The 20,002-nt window shown below is 36.5% G+C and overlaps 1 protein-coding gene across 1 annotated transcript in view; it reads right to left on the bottom strand.

The window, feature by feature from the left end:
* LOC145664260 (UDP-glucosyltransferase 2-like) overlaps positions 1–20,002 on the bottom strand; it is a 57,945-nt gene extending 37,943 nt beyond the window's left edge. Inside the window, exons 1-2 of the mRNA XM_081730766.1 lie at positions 19,615–20,002; positions 3,877–4,727 (exon numbers count right to left, since the gene is read on the bottom strand). Coding sequence (XP_081586892.1) covers positions 3,877–4,725 — 849 coding nt within the window. The 5' untranslated portion in view covers positions 4,726–4,727; positions 19,615–20,002. The remainder of the gene's footprint in view (positions 1–3,876; positions 4,728–19,614) is intronic.

Here is a 20,002-nt window from a genome sequence, read left to right as displayed (position 1 = left end):
TTAAAGACTTAACGCGGAAAGTTCGTTCTGTGCCATTATCAACTGCTGCCTGTGAACGTGGAGTCAATGTTGTTTATATTAAAAGTTTCGAAAGAACCCGTATGTTGGCGAGTACCTTTCAATCTTTATTAACAATTAAACTCAGTGGATCTCCTTTAAAATTATGGGATGCTGTTACTGCTGCTCATACGTGGACCTCTTCTGACCATCACATGTTCAACTCTCGTTACACACGGAAAGAAAGTGAAGTAATCTTAATTTTTTTCTCTAAGGTAAGATACGTTATTGCAAACTATATTTTAGGTCTATAAATACAGTAACACAATCATTCATTACTCGTATTATTGTGGCTCTCTCCGCTGGTCTACTGGCTAGCATTCGCGCACCATCTTCGGTGCACGGAGTCCCGGGTTTGATTCCCGGAGGAAGCGCCTTACAAAAATTTGAACGATTACCGTGGTTCGGATTCCACCTTAAATTGTAAGTCCACATCTCATAGCTTCGCTGCTGAAAAAGGACACTAAATTTAAATAAGCAAATCAATCGTATTGTTGTATTTGTGCTTTCATTTTCTAAGGTTTAACGTCCTACGAATATTCAGTAAAACTAAGGAAGACGGTCATGATGAGATAGATAATAATGGTGAATTAAGATAGTGGAAGGAGGCGGAAGGACCCCGAGAAAACCCACACACAAATTGTTTATATTCCACAAGCAGAATTTGGCGCGAGCTAGGATCCAGCCAGGGATTCCACGCACCTGAGGTGAGCGCTCAACCACTGAAGTAGCACAGCTTTTTGTTGTCTATCAAGTATTTGTATTAAAATCATATCTGTTATTTATAATAATATATTCTTGCTAATAATAATATAAATACATAGTATTATTTAGACTTACATAAGTGACCGGATATCTGAGCGACCAAACTGAAATACTAAATACTTCGCGAAGAAACGGGAATTTCATAAATAATAAAAACTATGCTCTGACTCTACTGCTCATGGGGATCTATGGCTGGCCAGGTGAAGCGCTTCAAGTTAGTAGTTCTAATGCTTGGTTAGGACATCGGTTCTCAGGGACTATTATTTCTGACTTATAGATCTCTACCGCATTTTCGTGAATGCAGTCTTCAATATGATGGTAAACACAAGGGTACTGTGGTCCCACGGGACTCTAACCTTGGACCGTACGCACCGAAGTGTATATTAAATGTAGTCAGGGGTGCCCACAAGGGGGGGCTATGACGCAAACTGCGTCATTGAAATATTTGGGGGGGTAAAAATCTATATTTGGGGGGGTTGAGGAGGTGTAAAAATTACTCGAAAATGTTTTTTTTTCATGGAAGAACACCTACGGATAGACAATTGAGTGGGGGTGCGTCATGGACATGAGGGGGGGGTGGGCACCACTGATGTAGTAGATATGTTATCAATTTTGGTAAATGAATAAATAACATTAAAGTATTTTTTAAATAATAATGTTGACTAGTTTGAACATTAATTATTATTATTATTATTACTAGTAATAATAATAATAATAATAATCCATTAAAATTTCAACTTTTTGGAGGCTCTACGAAGCATTATTGTGGATCGCTGAACTTCTTCCCCCCCACCATTTTCAAATGATTTCGCACCCTGGAACTATCTCGCTTCAAACCAGACCAATATGCAAAGTATAGACATGGAAATAAAATATTCTCGGTTTAGTTGGCTATTGGCAATCGATGCGAAACGTTTCTGGCTACCATTTCGAGTACATAACCTATCATAATTATCTTGATTTAAAACCGTCTACATCTGAATGAATATAAACAAACGAAGTTAAACCATTCTTCCTCAACCGTTTCGGAGAAATAATAATGTGTGGGATAGTATCTAGTCACTGTTTTTAAGGACAGGAATGGCAATTTTTCATTGAAGATATCTACATTATAACGTCTATAAACACGTAAAGTTCTGTTATTCTACCGCAATGCACTTGGAGAAATTAATGTTAATATCTGGGATATTTTTGACCATTATTATTCAACGATTAGCGGATCACAATTATCTTTCCTTAAAGCCACAAACATTATAACGACTATCAAGATAAAAGTTTGATTGTTCTACCTTGTATAATCTGTGAAAATTGAATGCTAATATGTATAAAATAGTTTCCGGTTACTATTAGTTACAGAAATGTGAGTGATCATAAGCATTTTTCTTTAAAATTGTCTACGTTACAATGATTATCGACATTTAAGTTCAGTCATTCTACCTTGTATAGTTTTGAAGAACTTAGTGTTCATGTAAAAAAAAAAAAAAAAAAAAAAAAAAAAAAAAAAAAAGCTTGACCACTATTTATCTTCAACACCATGGCAAATTGCAATAATATCTTCTTAAAGTCGCCTACATTTATAACAACTTAATAATATGTAAAGTTTGTTATCCTACCGCAAGAGGCTTGGGGAAATACATGCTAATGTGTGGGATAGTTTTACGCTACTAATTTCATTGACAGTAGTTCACAACAATCTTTCTTTAAAGACGACTGCTGGGAAATTTATGCTAATGTGCAGGATAGTTTCTGATGCTGGCTACTGGTTTTTATAAGAATATGTCCGATCTCAATCCTTCTTTAGTCATCTACATTATAACAACGATTAAGATTTAGATTTTTCTAGAAAACTTAATGATCATATATGAGAAAAAATTTTGGGCATACTTTTCAATGACATTACCGATCACAACAATGTTTCTTTAAACTTATCTACAATCTGACGATTATTATCGATAAATAAAGTTCTATTATTTTATCTCGTATAGTTCTGGTCCTGGAAGAGTCAATGCTGATGCGTGTGAGGTGTTTTAAACCTAACATCGCTCAGAGAATTTACAGACCAGAAATATCTTGTGTTGAGTTGAAATCACGTTACGATAACTGTTATCTGAATATTAATAATAGCACGGAATATGTATAAAAGCACCAAACATATTTTGTGGACTTAGAGGAATAATTGATATCGATATATTGCAATATCGAAATATTGGTAATCTATCATAGAAATCCAAATAGGATTTTTTTTTTAATTTAGGAGAATGAGCAAAGCTACGTGAAAAATACAATAAACTTACGTTAAAAAATTAAGTTCCGTTACGAATTATCCGAATATAGAAATGTAATAAAATAATACAGTAACTTGAATGAAATACATGTTCTTTACTTGTTTATACGAATATCCTAGAGCAGGTGTTGTCAGGCGTACCCAAAGCATATTCATTATTGATACCACCATAAGCCATATATACACTCATGTCCAAAATGATTGTCGCATATTTATAACAATCTTGTGCGATATGATTGGATAATGATATCGCGGGGTACTTTTAATACTGTTACTATGTGTATAATTGGGAAATGTATATTTGTGGTAAATTTCATTAAATATATATATATATATACGAAAATTAGAATGAGTACAGCAAAATGTTGCTAAATGGATAAGAAAAGTTTTTTTTTCGTTACATTGTTCTTATTTACTGCTCTTTTCACATGAAATTTACCACACACATATCTCTGCCGATTATACATATGTTAAACGTGCTATGTGATAACATTATGCAATTATATTAGCACGACAAGATTGTTATAGATATGCGACAATAATTTTGGACGTGAGTGTACCACTAGTTAGCGGCTTACGTGCCTTAGTTTCCTATTTTATATTTTTCTTTGTGTGCTACTTAATTTCATTTATAATCTAAATTGATAACAGTTAGTCTAATTATTTAAAGTAGAGTTAAAATATCAAAAGAAACAATAGTTTCTAGTGACCTATGTAGACGACAGCAAACACAAAACTTTCCTATTTTGAATACGTATAAACTAACTCACCTGAGGTAAAGGATTTGGTTCCTTCACATGCAATCCTCCAACTTCAATGACATTTGGCACAAACGGTCTTGGATAACTTAAACTGAAATGATTGTTCAGTAACACTAAACTTGCATTTCGCTCCAGCTCTTCCAACGAAGGCATATCGTCACCAAAATATTTCCTAGCTATGGCTTCTCGGTTGGGTAAGTAAACAAAATACCTTACTAAAAGCATTCCAACGCCTAGAACCGTGTTAATAGTTCTTTCAAGCAAGCTCATTCGATCTGTAAAGGGTAAGAAAATGTTCGGAGTGTAAGCGTAAAGATCGGGGTTTCCAACTGCATTATTTGTCCATGAAAATATGCCAGAAGGACTAGTAATTATCAATGGTGCTTTATATTTGTATGAGAATCCATAATAACATTCATTAAAGAACACGGATACAATGACAAGATCAAATGGCTTTTCCGAGTGGATCAGTTTCTGTATGTTAGGATCTGCAAGTCCTCTATCACAAAAAGTATATGAATATTCCCGTAGCATGTCCAACACGCTCAAAATACTCATTTGCTTCGCATCAAGTGGATTCACGAATGAATTTCCTGGTTGAGAGGAAATATTTTTCAACATTTCATCCATGAAACTGAAACTTATTTCTTTGTAGTTCTTCAATTGTTTGTTCGTGGGGTATGACGTTGCAACAACTACTTCATGTCCTCGTTCTGCCAACGCCGTGGTCAAACCGGAGAAGAATATATTGTGACTTTTCCCCGAAAAGGGAAATAGTGCAAGAATCCTGGCACCATTGGATTGATCAATTGAGGACAATATAATTAGCAAGGAAACTTGAATAAGTGCTGCCTTCATATCTGGAAAAGGAAAAGAAAGAATAAAGTGTAGTCTGTATAATAATACAGAGTAATAAATACACAGAAATGTATAATGTAATGGATGTTATAAAATAGAGAATGTGTCCGTACTCCAAAGTCATGATCACATGGCTAAGCGGTTAGCGTGCGCGCCTTTGGCGTGGGAGACCCGGGTTCGATTCCCGGCGGGAGCTCATGTGGTTCGGATTCCACATTAATCAGTAGGTCCACGTCTCATATAGCCTCGCTGCTGAACGGGACGCTAAACTAAAATCACATCACATCACATCATGATCACACACGTTACAGCTCCGCAACGGCTACTCTATCATCTTTGTTGACTCTACTTATAATCAATGTCCCATAAGTTAATGTTAGACAATGCAACATCTGTATTTCTTGAAGATTAAACAAACAATCGGAAGTGAGTCTGATCACAAAACCAATTGAGGCTAGTAAGCCGAAGCTCTAGTGAGTCCTACCGAAAGTAATGGTTTTGAGCTCCATTAAAGGTAATGATTCTGACCTCAAAAGAAATTATTGCGAGCTAACTGAAATGAGAGCAAGTTCAACTGAGGATAGTGAGTCCAAGCACACTTGAAGGAAGTGAGCCAAAGAGCGAGCCCATTTCAGGTTAGGGAGCCCCGAGCTTGAGTGAATGCGGAAACAGTGAATGAAATTAGTGTACACGAACCCAAGTGAGCCCTAATCCTACTGAAAGTGATAAATAGGAGCTTCACTGGAGATAAATGACCGCAAGCACTAACGAGATTGGGCCCAAGAACAAGTGAGTGCAAGCCCCGCTGAGGGTAGTGAGCACGAGTCTCGTGAGAGTTGTGATCCCGAGCCCACGAGTAAACGATAGCCTCAGCATAATAGCGCGAACCCCATTGAACGCTATGAACCCGAGCCCAAAATAAGTGAAAGCATTACTGACATCAATAAGCTTAAGCCCCGTTACTGAAAAATGAAATATTTTAGTTTAACGTCCCATGATTATGAACTTTAGCCTAAAGAAGACAATAATTAATACAAATGAATAATAATGGAAGAATTGGTGGCATGAGAAACTGGGAAGAAACGAAAAACCTAGAAAACCAACGAATACGATGTTGTCCACCACAAGTTTACTTGGCGGGGCATCGACCCAGGGACCCCACACACTAGAGGTAAACGCTCTACCACTGAACCACCGTGCAGCCCCATTGATAATTGTAAGCTCGAGCCTAACTGATGGAAGTGAGGCCAAGCGCGAGTGAGCACTGGTCTAAGTGAGACCAGTGAGCTAAAATTTGCTTTAATGTAGTGAGCTCGAGCCCAAGTAGGTACGTGTCAGAAAGAGATAAGTGAGCGCTACGTTCAAGGTTAGTGAATGTGAGCATCATTGAAGGATGTAACCCCGGGCGCAATTAAGCACGAGCCTCAATGGGAATAGTAAGTGCGAGCCCCACTGAAGGTAATGAACGCGAGCCCACATAAATGTAAGTCCCACTAATGTAAGTGAACTTGAGCCTACGCGAGTAATCAGAAATCCAATTGAGGTTAGGAGTTCGAGCCCAAGTAAGTGTACGCTCACGGAGTTGAAAGCGAGTGTTCATTTATTTTTAGCCGTGCAGGTTTTGTTGTAGCGGTCTTCTTGATTGCCCTCTGCTCTAAACGCTCCATATAATAAACAAGCTTCAGCAATTATTATAAAGCACATGGCAAGCATATATGGATATATGATGCAAAGCACTTTTTTGTTGAGTTGAGTTGATTTTGAGTTTAATGTCCGTTTCAGCAACGAGGCTATATGAGCCGTAGACCTACGGATTAACATGAATTCGAACCACATGAGCTCCCGCCGGGAATCGAACCTGGCTGTATTTCTTCTTTCTCAAATTGTTTCTCAACAAATATCTATCGTTTTCGGTTAGTTTTACAAACTAGCCCAGTATCAATTTACCTTATAGAGAAAGTGCCACCCCATAAAGGAGAATGTTAAAAAATGCTAGGGAACGTTCTGTTTATTTTAAATAAAGAGTTAATATACTGAATTTCAGCTCCGTAAGTTTAACGGCTTGCGAGATACTCATTTTTTTTTTTTCGCAAATATTCGGATCCCCACTATCCCTTAGGATATTGTTATAATGATAATATGATAACATCCCAGTTTGGATTAAGGCCTAACTATATCACTAAAAGCCATTTTATTTGACTGCAATTTTGTTGTGATGATTAGACACACATAGTTACATTAATTTTTATATAATAATTTATATATTACAGTGATTCAAAAATGTATTTTTTCCAGTAGTTAGCTCTTCTAAAACTCTCAGGCTGTGTGTCTCGAAAGCCAAGTAGTAGTATATTATTTGTATACTATAGTAGTAGTATACTATTGCTATTATTACAATTACAAATATCAATGTCCAAAAATGCCTCAAGTTCTTTTTTCACTTAGAGATACTCATCTCAGGTAAGTAAACAGAAACAAATGAAAAAGGGAAATGGAGGCCTTGAAAGCAAAACGTAGATAAATTGACAAGTGTTCAGAAGCATATTTTTAAATCATGCTCCACCCTACTCATAGGAGAGAGCTCCTCCGTGGCTAAGCGGTTAGCATACGCGCCTTTGGCGTGGGAGACCCGGGTTCGATTCCCGGCGGGAGCTCGTGTGGTTCGGATTCCACGTTAATCAGTAGGTCCACGTCTCATATAGCCTCGCTGCTGAAAGGGACGCTAAACTAAAATCAACTCAACCTACTCATAGGAGCTATATACGCGGTTCTGGTTACTTTGAGTTGCCCGTTTCTCGCCACGTATCATAAATATAGCAACAATCATGTGCCTGTTACTGGCGGTTTTCGTGATGAAGCGTACTAGCGCAATAGGATAGTAATTATACTTGCTTTTGGAGTGTGTTCAAACCCGGGCCAAGGACTTTTTAAAAAATTTTATATTTTATTTTTAAAATTTTCAATACACTTTTTCAATAAAATAAGATGGAAATAATACTTTAAAAAGTGATTATGTTACGTGTGCAGTTTAGTGATACGAATCCGCAGTATAAGTAGTAGTAGCAGTAGTACGAATGTTTAGAAGCCCCGCAGGACTCGTTTTGTTCCACCTGGAGTGCACAGGTTATACATTTAAACTCAATTGCTTCTTCAATTTCCTTCCTCTTCAGTTCCAACAAAATGACTATTTTCTTCTATTACTACTATAATACACAATGCATACACTAGAAGATTTGGACAATCGCAAGCTGTAAACGATCACAAACGTGTTTTTAGTTTCTATGGCTAGGGTCGTGGGTGAAGAACATGCTGTTCAGAAGATGGTGTCTACAATGCAGTGGGCAGAGTGGTCGGTGGGTCATTGTGGGTTATAGTGGGTGATGGGTCACGGTGGTCGTGGATTGAAGTGAGTCACGGTGGGTGATAGGTCGCAGTGGATCACATTCTGGTGACCCACGACCCACTCACACTCAGAAAACTCGATCCATTTGACCCACTCAACTCTAGATTTGACAACACATAGAAGATTGAAGACCAAAAATTGCATGTTCACCATATTTTATTGTTTTACTTCAGGCAAGGGAAGGTCACGCGAATAGTGTTTGTGATTTTTCCTGTCCTCAATGTTTCTGTTTTTTTGCCCCTGTTCTTACAGTTACTGAAAAAACTAAAAGTGAGTAAAACGCGTAAAAATAGGAAACAAGGTACTGAGGAAGGTTTGTTAAATTAGTTAATTTTTAAAAAATAACCCAGAGTATCTGTCCAATGCCTTGCCGTGAAAAATCAGGGCCTGAGGGGAGAGCATACGGTAGCGCCTCCGTACAAATGAGTTGTCAATTTAAAGTTGAATTGTCTGGACTATTCTTTCTGCATAATACTTTACTATTTTATCATGAATGAAGTCAGAAAGTTTCAGCATTATTACACTGGAATCGTAAAAGTGCGTAATTACTGAATTCACTGCACATCCAGTTTTTTCTTCTCCCAGAAGAGTGATGTTTTAGAGTAGGGGTTTAGGGGTCGCGGGTTCGATTCCGGCTGTGGCAATTAAGAAATTTTTATAATTTGCTATATTGATACTTCTGATGTATACTAACATGAAAAATATTCAATTTCTCTGGGTCTAAGAGTTGAGACGACTTAAATTACAGGTGAAATGCTAACAACACAATATTACGGTTGATCATCCGTATCAACCTTCATTCGTAACTCTCTGGGAACGTAACGTGTTTGAACAAGAATTGATGAATACATAAGGGCTAAACACGTCCTTATTGCTGTAGTATTGCATATAGGGTTCGAACTTACAACTCTAGTCACGAGAATGATTTTATTTAAGATGTCACCTCACCGTTCTACCTACAGTAGAAGAAGGGCGAAACAAAATGCATTACTGTTATCTGCTATAAATATTTATATCCCATTTCTTGTTGTCATAAAATGATAACTCTATCTGTAATAATATTCATTCTCTAATAGTATTCATAGTATTCATAGTAATTCCATCTGTAATAGTATTCATAAACGTAATAATATTATTGGATTCATGTGTAAACCTAAGAAACATCTGACATACTGTATGTCTTTTCTGTTCCCATGTATACCTTCGACTATGTTACTTTTGCTTTCCTTCTGTTTTTATAATAATAATAATAATATTAATAATAATAATAATAATAATAATAATAATAATAATAATAATAATAATAATAATAATAATAATAATAATAATAATAATAAAGGAATAACATAATTACACAAACATTACATTCCCATACAGAAAAATTAATAATTGCCACGACGGGATTTGAACCCATGTAGCTGCAATGGGAGTTTCCTGCTTTCACATTTTTTTTTTAAAACAAATCGCTCCAATCGCAGTATTGTTCGCCACTGGCACCTCATGTCCTTTCGACGTATTCCAAACACTACGGGGACACGAATACAGAAATACTGAGGACAGTTAAAATTCCGACCTTGTTCTTCAGCGGAATTGGAACCCCCTAGTGCAGTGTTTCCCAACCGGTGTGCCGCGGCACACTGGTGTGCTGTGAATGGGCCGCTGGTGTGCCGCGAGGAAACCGAAACAAATTATTAATTCTATAGCAATCAAATTGCAAGACAAAGGAAAAAATTAAATTTGTATTTCATATTATTGTGAACCTCTACTATGAATCTACAACTTTAAGTTTCATATCGTGTTACTTTTCTGTACATTTTTAATGCTGAAAAAAGTATTTGTTATCATTGTTATGACTATTATTGCTTCTTTATTGCTGCAGACTATTTCGTAACTTGAAATTTTAAAATATCACTCAATCCTTTCGACAAAGCAAACATGCATACAAATTACCTACATTTGTGTTTTACAACTAAAAGAGATTTGTTTGTTCATTCGTTATTTAGTGATCTTTCTTCTTAGTGAAAGGTTAGATACAGTTTTCGAAAACGAAAGCTTAGTTTTAAAAAGCTGGGTCCAATATTTCATTGCAATTGTTTTCTATTTTTAAATAAGAATGAAAAATAAGCATAATGATTTACCACGGGGAAGAACCAGTGATTGAGCTTTCTTCTCTGTGAGAAGGAGATCAGTAATCACAAAAAAAATACCACGGTATTATATATATTAACAAATAATGATATCTATGAGTGTGCCGCGAGAATTCAAGTTACTCCCATAGTGTGCCGGAAGTTGAAAAGGGTTGGGAAACGCTGCCCTAGTGGATTGCGCCTCATGATCAGAAGCCGAACACCCGAGATCCTCAGCTGGTGCTTCCGGCTAAACTTGCCACAAATTCCTCATATGAATATAAGAAAATAAACTAATAGTTATGCAACTTAAACATAGAACTGTATATTTCTACACGTGTTGATAAAATTCAAAGAATGTGAAAATAATTTCTGTCAGGGTTGGCTGGTTTAAACCAAGGTTTAAAACAGCTGTTAAAAAAAAGAAAAGAAAACTGGTTTAAACAAAAAAAAAAAAAAAATGTTCGTAAAAGTGTAAGTGTTTGTAAAATTTTGATGAACACACATTTGTGGGTTATCACGTTTCACTCCCGTATTATTTCCCGTATTATATTCAGACCTAAATTCCCCATTCATTACTCAAAAAGATTATACTACAAAAGCAACTATTTTTTATGTTTATAAATGTTTATTTTGTGATTTTTTGTAATTGTTATTATTGTTATGTAATTGCAATCGAAGAAAAATTCTGAATATTGTTTCGTTTCAATGTTTACTATTGATAAAATACATCGAAAATGCCGTACTTTTTTGTGTGTGTGAGGGGAGGGGGAGTCATACAGACCCCACGAGAGGCATTTAGTGAAATAAGTATCTTTGGTATCTATCTATGTATAAATGAGTCTGAGCCAAAGTGGACTCAAATAATTCGTATCTTTATTCACTTTTGTTATTGATATGCAGATTAAGTCGGTGTATTTCTTTAATTTGGACCAATAAAAGTCGTTGTTAACTAACTTGAACTAAATTAGTTCTTCTGTACTCCGTTTAAAATTGCCCATATGTAATTCTGTGTAATGGTTTCACTTGTGCAACTGTTTATCTTTTTGTCCTTCTGAAATGACTCTTGACAGTTATATTAAGAGCATGTAAAGATCAGTACAACGTATTTTTTTTTATCAGGATTCCTTCGTGAGTGAGTCGGCAGACGTATCGCATTTGTGGCCAATTAGTCCTGGTTCCGAGTTCAAATGGAGGACAATTTCTCTCGGATGTAACTTGAAAAGCGGTTTTTATTCCGCTTTAAGCTTATGTGACCCCTTCCAGCATAACCCGGTTGTTGCATAATAACATCAAAGCGAAACAAACTTATTTCTGTCCATATATGATATGAATATATAGAGCAAATTATTTAAACCATAAAAACCTGGTTTAAACCAAAAAAACCTGGTTTAAACAAAAAAACAAACGATTTTTTTTAAAAAAGTAAAAACCATAGTTTTTGCCAACCCTGATTTCTGTCCTCTTTTCTTCTTTGGAAGTTAGAAAGTTAAGGAAAAGAAGAAATGTAATGTAAATCGGGACCATTGCTGAAGACGATGACGTAGCCTCAACTTGAAGAACGTTTCGTGATATGTTCCTCATTGAGGAACGTCTATATAACTTGTTTTTGAATTAAACAAGGAAATCTCGAGTAAGTCATTAAGACACTCACACAAGCATTAGTATCTTGTTTATATTTTACTATGAAACGATTTTAATTAGGTATTAGATTGGGTGGAAGATGAAGTGGCGCGTAGGTGAGTAGTTAGCGAATTGAACTTCTATTCGGTAGACCTGGGTTCGAATCCCGGACAGGTTCAAACTTTCTCAAGTGTTTCTGTTTCAATTTCAATGCATACCCAGTGTGACAAGCAAATCTTCTCTTACCTAGAAAGAAAAAGATGTTGGAATAAGGAGAATTTGAGAAGGTCTGTCAATGGAGACAGTCATTTACAAACTTGTTTCCTGCAGTTGTTCTAGTTTTGATATTTTCGTCTACTTTCAAGCATTTTCTGATTCATGCGTGATTAGAGTTTTTATTTCTTTGTATATGAAGTATATTATGAAATAATACATTATATGCACAACAATATTAAGATTAACGTATGATGTTCATTGGACAACACGCTCTGAACCAGAGAGATTCATCTCAGAATGGAGAAATGTTTCGTGTGTCATCTGTTCACTATTTTACTTGCATAAAGACCTAACTGAGTGCTACCAACTGCTATCAGTGCCGAGAAAAGTTACATTTAAGTTGGGTTGCATCTGTCCAGGCGTTCTCACAACTGCAAATTACCTGGACCCCAAGTAATGGAATTAAAGCACTTACGGGGGAGATACTTTTGTGGTTCAGTCTACACACCTATGATCGAACTCACTTTTATCGATGTACTATACCAATATTTCACTTACGTCATACACTCATGAATGAATGAATTGTATTTGTTTTCTTTAAGCATTTTTGGTCAAAATGGAAAGAAAGCTGACCTAAATTTACATAAAGTTGAAAAAATCAAGTTGTATTTTCATTTTTTCCAGGGCTCCATGACCAAGGGGGCCCCAAAAATTAAAAAAAAATTACTGAAAACATTTTTACCATAAAAGCGAAAACTTATGACATGAGTCACTCCTATATAATTCATAGACCCTTTTGAACGTCTTGAGAAAGGGGTCCATCATGATTATTTAATGGGCTCTCTCATATTTTCCTGCTCCAGGGCCCCCAATGGTCTTAATCCGGCCCTGTATATTTTCTATACGGAAAATAACGGTGCTGTAAAATGTAAATTATTTAGTTGGTAGCTATGGCATGATTTGAGATTTCAATTTCACTGAATACTTCAATATTGGCAAAGGTAAAAGGAAAATGGGAAATCCGGAAACCTTTCAAGGATTGAATTACAAAAAATGAGAAAGGTTGTATTCGCAACATCATAGACTGACAAGGGATTAGCTATCACTATTGCCGGTACTCAACGTGTTATCGTCCCCCATTCCGTTAGTCTCGTATGCGAGGAGTGCGTGACGTATGTCTTTTTGTACATATTCCGCTACTTATGATACGAGGAGAAGGACCTACTAAAAAACCCGCCATTTAGGGCCAACTGGGAAATTTGCCGGTTTCCCGCTGCACTCGGGCCATTTTTAAGGGTTGGAAAATAGGACATGTCCCGGTAAGTAGCAGCTATCCATTTTACATAGGCTTACTAAACTCCTGAGCCACATTGAAGTGAGAGTAGAATATGAAATAAATTCCGTTATCACCGGGATCAACCCCACTCAATCCTGTTGGTAGCTAGTTGCCTTATTCTCTACGACACAGTGGCTTTAATATGCCTCGTTAAGTGTCCCGTTCAGCGCTGACAAGTGAGGCTAAAAGCGGTATATACCTACAGATCAACATGGGATCCGAACCAGATGAGCTTCCAACGGGAATTGAACCTGAGTCTCTCACGCCAATATATTTCGTGTTTCATACGAAATAATTCCTGTCGAATCGTTATCCTTGATCGTATTTTCAAATGCAGGAAGCTTCTTTTGCACTCTGAGGCTGAGTGGTGACAAATTTGGCAAAATTGGCTTGTTGAAGAGATTGAATGTTTGTGATTTCACAAGGTAACGATAGTGACAAGTAATTATCGATGAAAGTATGCAGCTGCCAAATACGTTTGATAATAATAATAATAACTTTTTATGTATTGGCTACTTAGTGTAACTAGGAATGCAATGTATATACCCGATTGCAATGAAATGAGCTGAGCGAGCTTAAACTACGTAATCAGGAAGCGTTTTTCGGTGATTATTCCTCGATGGTACATCGGATTTTTGATTTCGACCTATGTTGTCACTCAGCACGACATACTCTATCAGCGTGCTAAGTTTGGTTGAGATCGGCCAAACGGTCTAGGAGTAAGCGTTTTTCGGTGATTATTCCTCGATGGTACATCGGATTTTTGATTTCGACCTATGTTGTCACTCAGCACGACATACTCTATCAGCGTGCTAAGTTTGGTTGAGATCGGCCAAACGGTCTAGGAGGAAGCGTTTTTCGGTGATTATTCCTCGATGGTACATCGGATTTTTGATTTCGACCTATGTTGTCACTCAGCACGACATACTCTATCAGCGTGCTAAGTTTGGTTGAGATCGGCCAAACGGTCTAGGAGGAGTTCGCGGACAACCAAACGGCTAACCCGAGTATAAGAGCTTCGCTTCGCTCAGCTCAAAAAAGAATTCAGTGAGAGAAAATTACGTAACTGTCAGAATCCTACGGATGTAAACAACGAGACGAATATTTGCTTTGTTTAGTGTATAATAGGAACTGCATATTTGCTTTTGAAACTAATACCTACGTCTACTTCCGTGAATAAACATCCTTATGCAGAAGGTTGCAGCGAACCAAGATGTCATATTTCTTTAATTGAAATTTATGCAGATTTGTGCCTAAATCTTGTTCATAATCACAAGCAGTGCGGGAATCACCGGAGAATGAGGGAGAATTCTCATCTTTAGATAGTATATTCATATTTGTATTAACTCTTATCCGGACAAGCGTAAGGCTAATAGAGTTGGTAAGGCCCCAGTTGCCGTCTACGATAAAAAAAAAAAAAAAATATCTTGCCCGGACAAGGGTTAAGTAAATATCATAGCTGAGGTGATATATAATGAAAAGTACTACGTTGTAATTTTTTTCTTAAATGCCTTTACACCAGCTGTGGATTATTTCCCAGGCTGTTTACACGCATTGATTTATTTGTTTGTGACCCATTAGCTCTTGAACTGGTTTGATCAGTTTTCATTACGTTTTGAATTTTCCAACTGGGTTGGAATTGAAATCTTGGAACAGATTAGAGACTTAAGACCATGGACAATTTAGAATATGATTAGCCTTTGCATCAAGAGTGAATTTTGTGTATTTGCTCTTTAATTACATTTCCTGAATTTGGCACAGCTGGGCGCTTCGCCCCCTGACCCTCACGTTTACTCGGCCTACGGCCTCGCACCTCTTAAATCCACAATTCTATCAAATTTCAAGTGCTTTTTTTTTCCTATTTCAATTATCCAAAAGAAAAGATTTTGTATCCCAAGAAAACGCCGATTTAAATAACATGGGAATTTTTCATCCCCCTTTAGATCCCTTAAAAACAAAAAATATCCACTTTCGGCAATGTTTCTGTAGGTTAGTTCCGGAAGGCTACAATCATGCAAAATTTCATCATTCTAATCCTGGTGGAAGTGGCTAACATTTTGGGATGTAGAAGATGTCCCATATAAATAACATGAGAAAGATTTTTCAGTTCCCCATAAAACCACTCTACAGTTGGGAATTTTTATTTTTAGCTATTTTCTTAGTTAACCCTAACGAAAACGTAGAAGCATATAGGATTTCAAGTTTTTATTCCAATTCCAAGTGCCTAAAATATGAAATTATCGGTCTAAAAAAAGGCCCCTAAAAATTAAAAAATTAAAATTTAGACACCCTAAAAATTAAAAATACAGTAGAGCGTCGATTATCCGAACGTCGGTCAACCGAACGACCGCTTAACCGAACTGTGTACTCGCTCGCACCTGTTACTCTCCCACCCTACCGTCCATCATCCCCCTCACTCCCAAACCAAGTTTTTCACAGTAGTTGCCGCACTGAGCCACCGCTGGCGGAACATTGCTTCTAATGAGGCCTTCATAAGGCGCTGCTGACCGGCCAAGCCGCCAGTCGCTGTGTTTCAACAATCAGCACACTTCTTTTTATGAATAAATTTACTGTACAGTACTTCTTTTTGGCAAATAAACATGTACAGTTCGATTATCCGAACAAACCAGTTTTCCGAACACCCATGTCTCCCAATTACTTCGGATAATCGACGCTCTACTGTATTCACTTTTGGCAATATTTCTGTCGGTTATTCTCGGAAAACTACAATCATGTCAAATTTAATCATTGTGGCCCTACAGGAAGTGCCTAATAATTTGGGAGTGTAGAAGGTGCTCCATATAAATAACATGGAAAAGATTTTTCAGTTCCCCATAAAACTACTCTACAGTTGGAAATTTTAATTTTTACTTATTTACTTAGTTTAACGCTAACGAAAACGTACAAGCATACCGAATTTCAAGTTTTTATTCCAATTCCAAGTACCTAAAACATGAGATTTATAGATTAAAAAAAAAATTAAATACACGGGAAAATTCTTCATCCCTTCTTTAGACCCCTTAAAAATTAAAAAAATATTCACTTTTGGCAATTTTCCTGTCTGTTTGTCTCGGAAAGCTCCAATCATGCCAAATTTCAACTTTCCATGTCAACCGGAAGTATCCCTTTAATTTATGTCAGCTCATGTAGTTTTATATATAGTTAAGATAAGATGTTTGTTTTATATTCTAATACCTAAGCGTTTCAAACGTTATTATGAGAGACGCCCAAAAGAGCACAAAATCCAATAAACAGCAGTCCTTAGTTTACAAGTTTGTTGTAAGTCTACACGCATTGGATCTGTCTGAGATATTGGGTCTATCTGGATATCCGGGCATATCCGAGTCAGACTGGGTCTGAGAAGCTAGACCCAGACAAAAAATCGTGACCCAAGTGACCCATGGCCATTCAGTCACAGATGTAGATAATGTAAAGTACAGTATAAATAATATTGTTAGGAAAAATAAAGGTGAATCGGTGAATACATTTGCGAATCGAAAGCAGTATTAGAATTTTAAAAATTGCATTAATCAGAACTACTAAAATTGTTAGTAAGTTTTTCTATAGTGGAAAAAATAATCCTTTATTGAATTTGAGCAAACGTTTATTATAAGTACGTGCTGCACTTAGTTCATTTAATAGATGTCTTAATTCTCAACCCGAGCTTTAACTGCCAATATCTTGGGAACTGGATTAGTGCACCATAACATTTCTTGTACATACTGAGCTCATTAGGGTTTGTCATTATGTTAAGTTCTAATAGAATATTTGAAGCTCAAAATATAGTGTTTCTCGAACGAAAAACAAGATATAGGCGAAATTCTGTACCATAATTCTTTTCTCTTGTTTGCTAATTTGAATTTAGGTAATCCGTCCATACAGACATGAAAAAATGTATAACTTTCAGGAACTTGATAAGGTGGGTTAGGCAACCAACGTGACCCTCGTGCCATATTGGGTTGCATAACTTAAAGCTGCTGACCACCAATGACATGCCAGTTCGAAAGCGAATTAATGATAATCATAGCAGGACTGAACATATGACCCATAAGTAATAAATGTTGTGAAGTCACTTTCTAAATTATGGAAACCCCTACAGGAACGTAAAAGAAGAAAATCATTAAAAAATCATAAAAGCGAAATATTTTCTTTTTTGTCAAAATCCGTCTTGTTGTGGGGGAAATGGGAAAATCTCCATTTCTGAAAGAGCAATCTGTTTGAATCTCTACTTTTAATAGTCAGTAAGGGAATTAGGAACGGCATGACTTGTACTTGAGAAGATAATTATCACACAAGCATTATATTTTGCAATACACGTTACTTTTGTTTTCGTACAGATGGATTTTTTCCCTCGTTCTTCCATTAACTCGAACACAGGGCTTAGTATTTCGATATTTACCCACATTTACTGATAACTACTGTATAATGTATTTACTATATTCTGCTTGCAATTACTACATAAGCTGTGAGAAATGTAAATTTGGTTAAGTTTTCTGTAATGGAGATGTCATATTTACGAACAAGTAATCATGTTCCAGCGGTGTCCATTATTCAGAGGTGTCATTGTGCAGGTTGCAAGATCTGTTTTTATTGACGTTATTGATGGCTTTCTGGACCTTGCAAACTAATACAGAGATTTTAAGATTTGGAATTTTTACAGGTGAGATCAACGTATTATTATCCAAAGATTAAGTGAAGGGGTTAAGCAGGTGCCTTAACTAAAACAATAAAGCAGAAGTGATATAAGTAACTTAAGCGTCACTACCGGGTACCGAAAAGAAGTTTTGAACACAATACAGATTCGAAGAAGCTAGTTTGGTGAATTTATTCTACTATTTATCAAAATATGGAAACCAATTCATTTCAATTAATATACTATTATTTAGCCATAGCCGGACGAGCTAAGACGTTATAGGTTGGCGACCGCAAAACCTGTCTGTCACAGGTTCGAATCTCACTCAGGACATGAATTGTTCTTTCACCATTTTTATCATTGTCATCACTCCTTTTTGATTTTACCTTTAACTGTAGATCCATGTCTTATATAGTCTCAGTGCTGAAGAGAGACTCTAAAATCTAACAAACTATAACCATAACCATGCTGACTATAATCCTTTGCTTGAGGAGAGAAATGAAATATTTAATTTAACGCCTAATGAATATATCTTTTAGGACAAATAACAAGGAAAAAATAAGACGAATGTTTTTTAGTTTTAACGTCCCACGTCCCTTTAAGCTGAAGAAGACGAATGATTAATGAAAATGAATGATTGCAAAATTAATTTTTTGTGCTCTCCTACCAGAAATCGAACCCGGGACCACGTGCATTAAAAACCCAGTGATGGCCACTAGTCTAGCGTCTAAATGACAAGAATTACTAACGAAAGAAAATTATTTTTATGAAGATTTCCTGGAATATGAATTTGGAGGGAAACAGTAGAATCCTGAGAGAACTGACGGTCGCAATGTTGTCCGGTTAGAAAGCTTTGAAATGCGGTGTTGGAAGAAGATGGAGAAGATGAAATGTACACACACACACACACACACACAGAGAGAGAGAGAGGGTTACAACCGAAGATGTTTTGAAACAGATAGGAGAGAAGAGGACGCTTTAAACCAACATTCTTCGTAGGAATGCTAATTGGATTGGACACAACGTGCGAATGAATTGTCTTTTTCATACTGCCATAGAAGAAAGGATAAAAGAAAAGCGAGGAGTAGGAAGAAGAAGAACACAACTGATCGATGATTTGAAAAATGAAGAAAATATTGGGAGTTAAAAAAAGAAGCTGAAGATTGAGAAACGTGTAAAAACATTTCTAGGCCAACCCTTAAAAAATAAAAAAACTCGTTAGTTCCAGGACCCGCCGAAAGGCAGAATACTTAATATTAATAACAATAACAAGTTTATGGGAACAGTGCTCGATCCTGAGATCCTTTACAACACAGGCGAAGGCTTTACTATCACACCACCTTGACCCTTTGAGGAAGTAAGAAACATGTATGACGCCATCCAGATTTTTAATAAGCACATAAGTAGAGGACAATTGTCTTACGATATGGTGTCAACACCAAAAATTGTCTGTCTCTGCCGGTAATAGAACCCAGGAATACACATACAAAAGACATAATTTGGTTACACTAAGCTACATTATGGTAGTAATAATAGTATAAAACTAACTTACCTTTCTTATTGAAAGCAGAGGAATATTAAGACACTGACAGTACACAGCAGTCCGTTAGTTTGCTGAAGTAATGGAAGATTATGTTTGGATTAAGATAGGTACATAACCTTCGGAATCACATGAACACTTATTTATTTTGTATCTTATCGATTTCTTTCTTTCTATCATCAATTGTGATTGTAACGCCTCCAAATCTTAACCATACTCTGTGACCTTTCTCCTGCGGCTCCTTTACGAGTACACTAAAAATCATTACACGTTCTTCAAATGTTGGATTACGTAATCTGATCTTTTCCTTCCCCGTTCATAATCAGCATGATTTTCCATTCGTCCCACTGTGACCGTGACTTTCCTGTGCGAGTAAACTTCCTTCCTTACTCGACCCACT

Source organism: Thermobia domestica, chromosome 11 (assembly GCF_964235325.1).
Source record: "Thermobia domestica chromosome 11, izTheDome1.hap1.1, whole genome shotgun sequence".
Taxonomy (NCBI): Eukaryota; Metazoa; Arthropoda; class Insecta; order Zygentoma; family Lepismatidae; genus Thermobia; species Thermobia domestica.
Note: the sequence above shows the minus strand (reverse complement) of the source record. Positions and strands in the feature narration are given on the sequence as shown.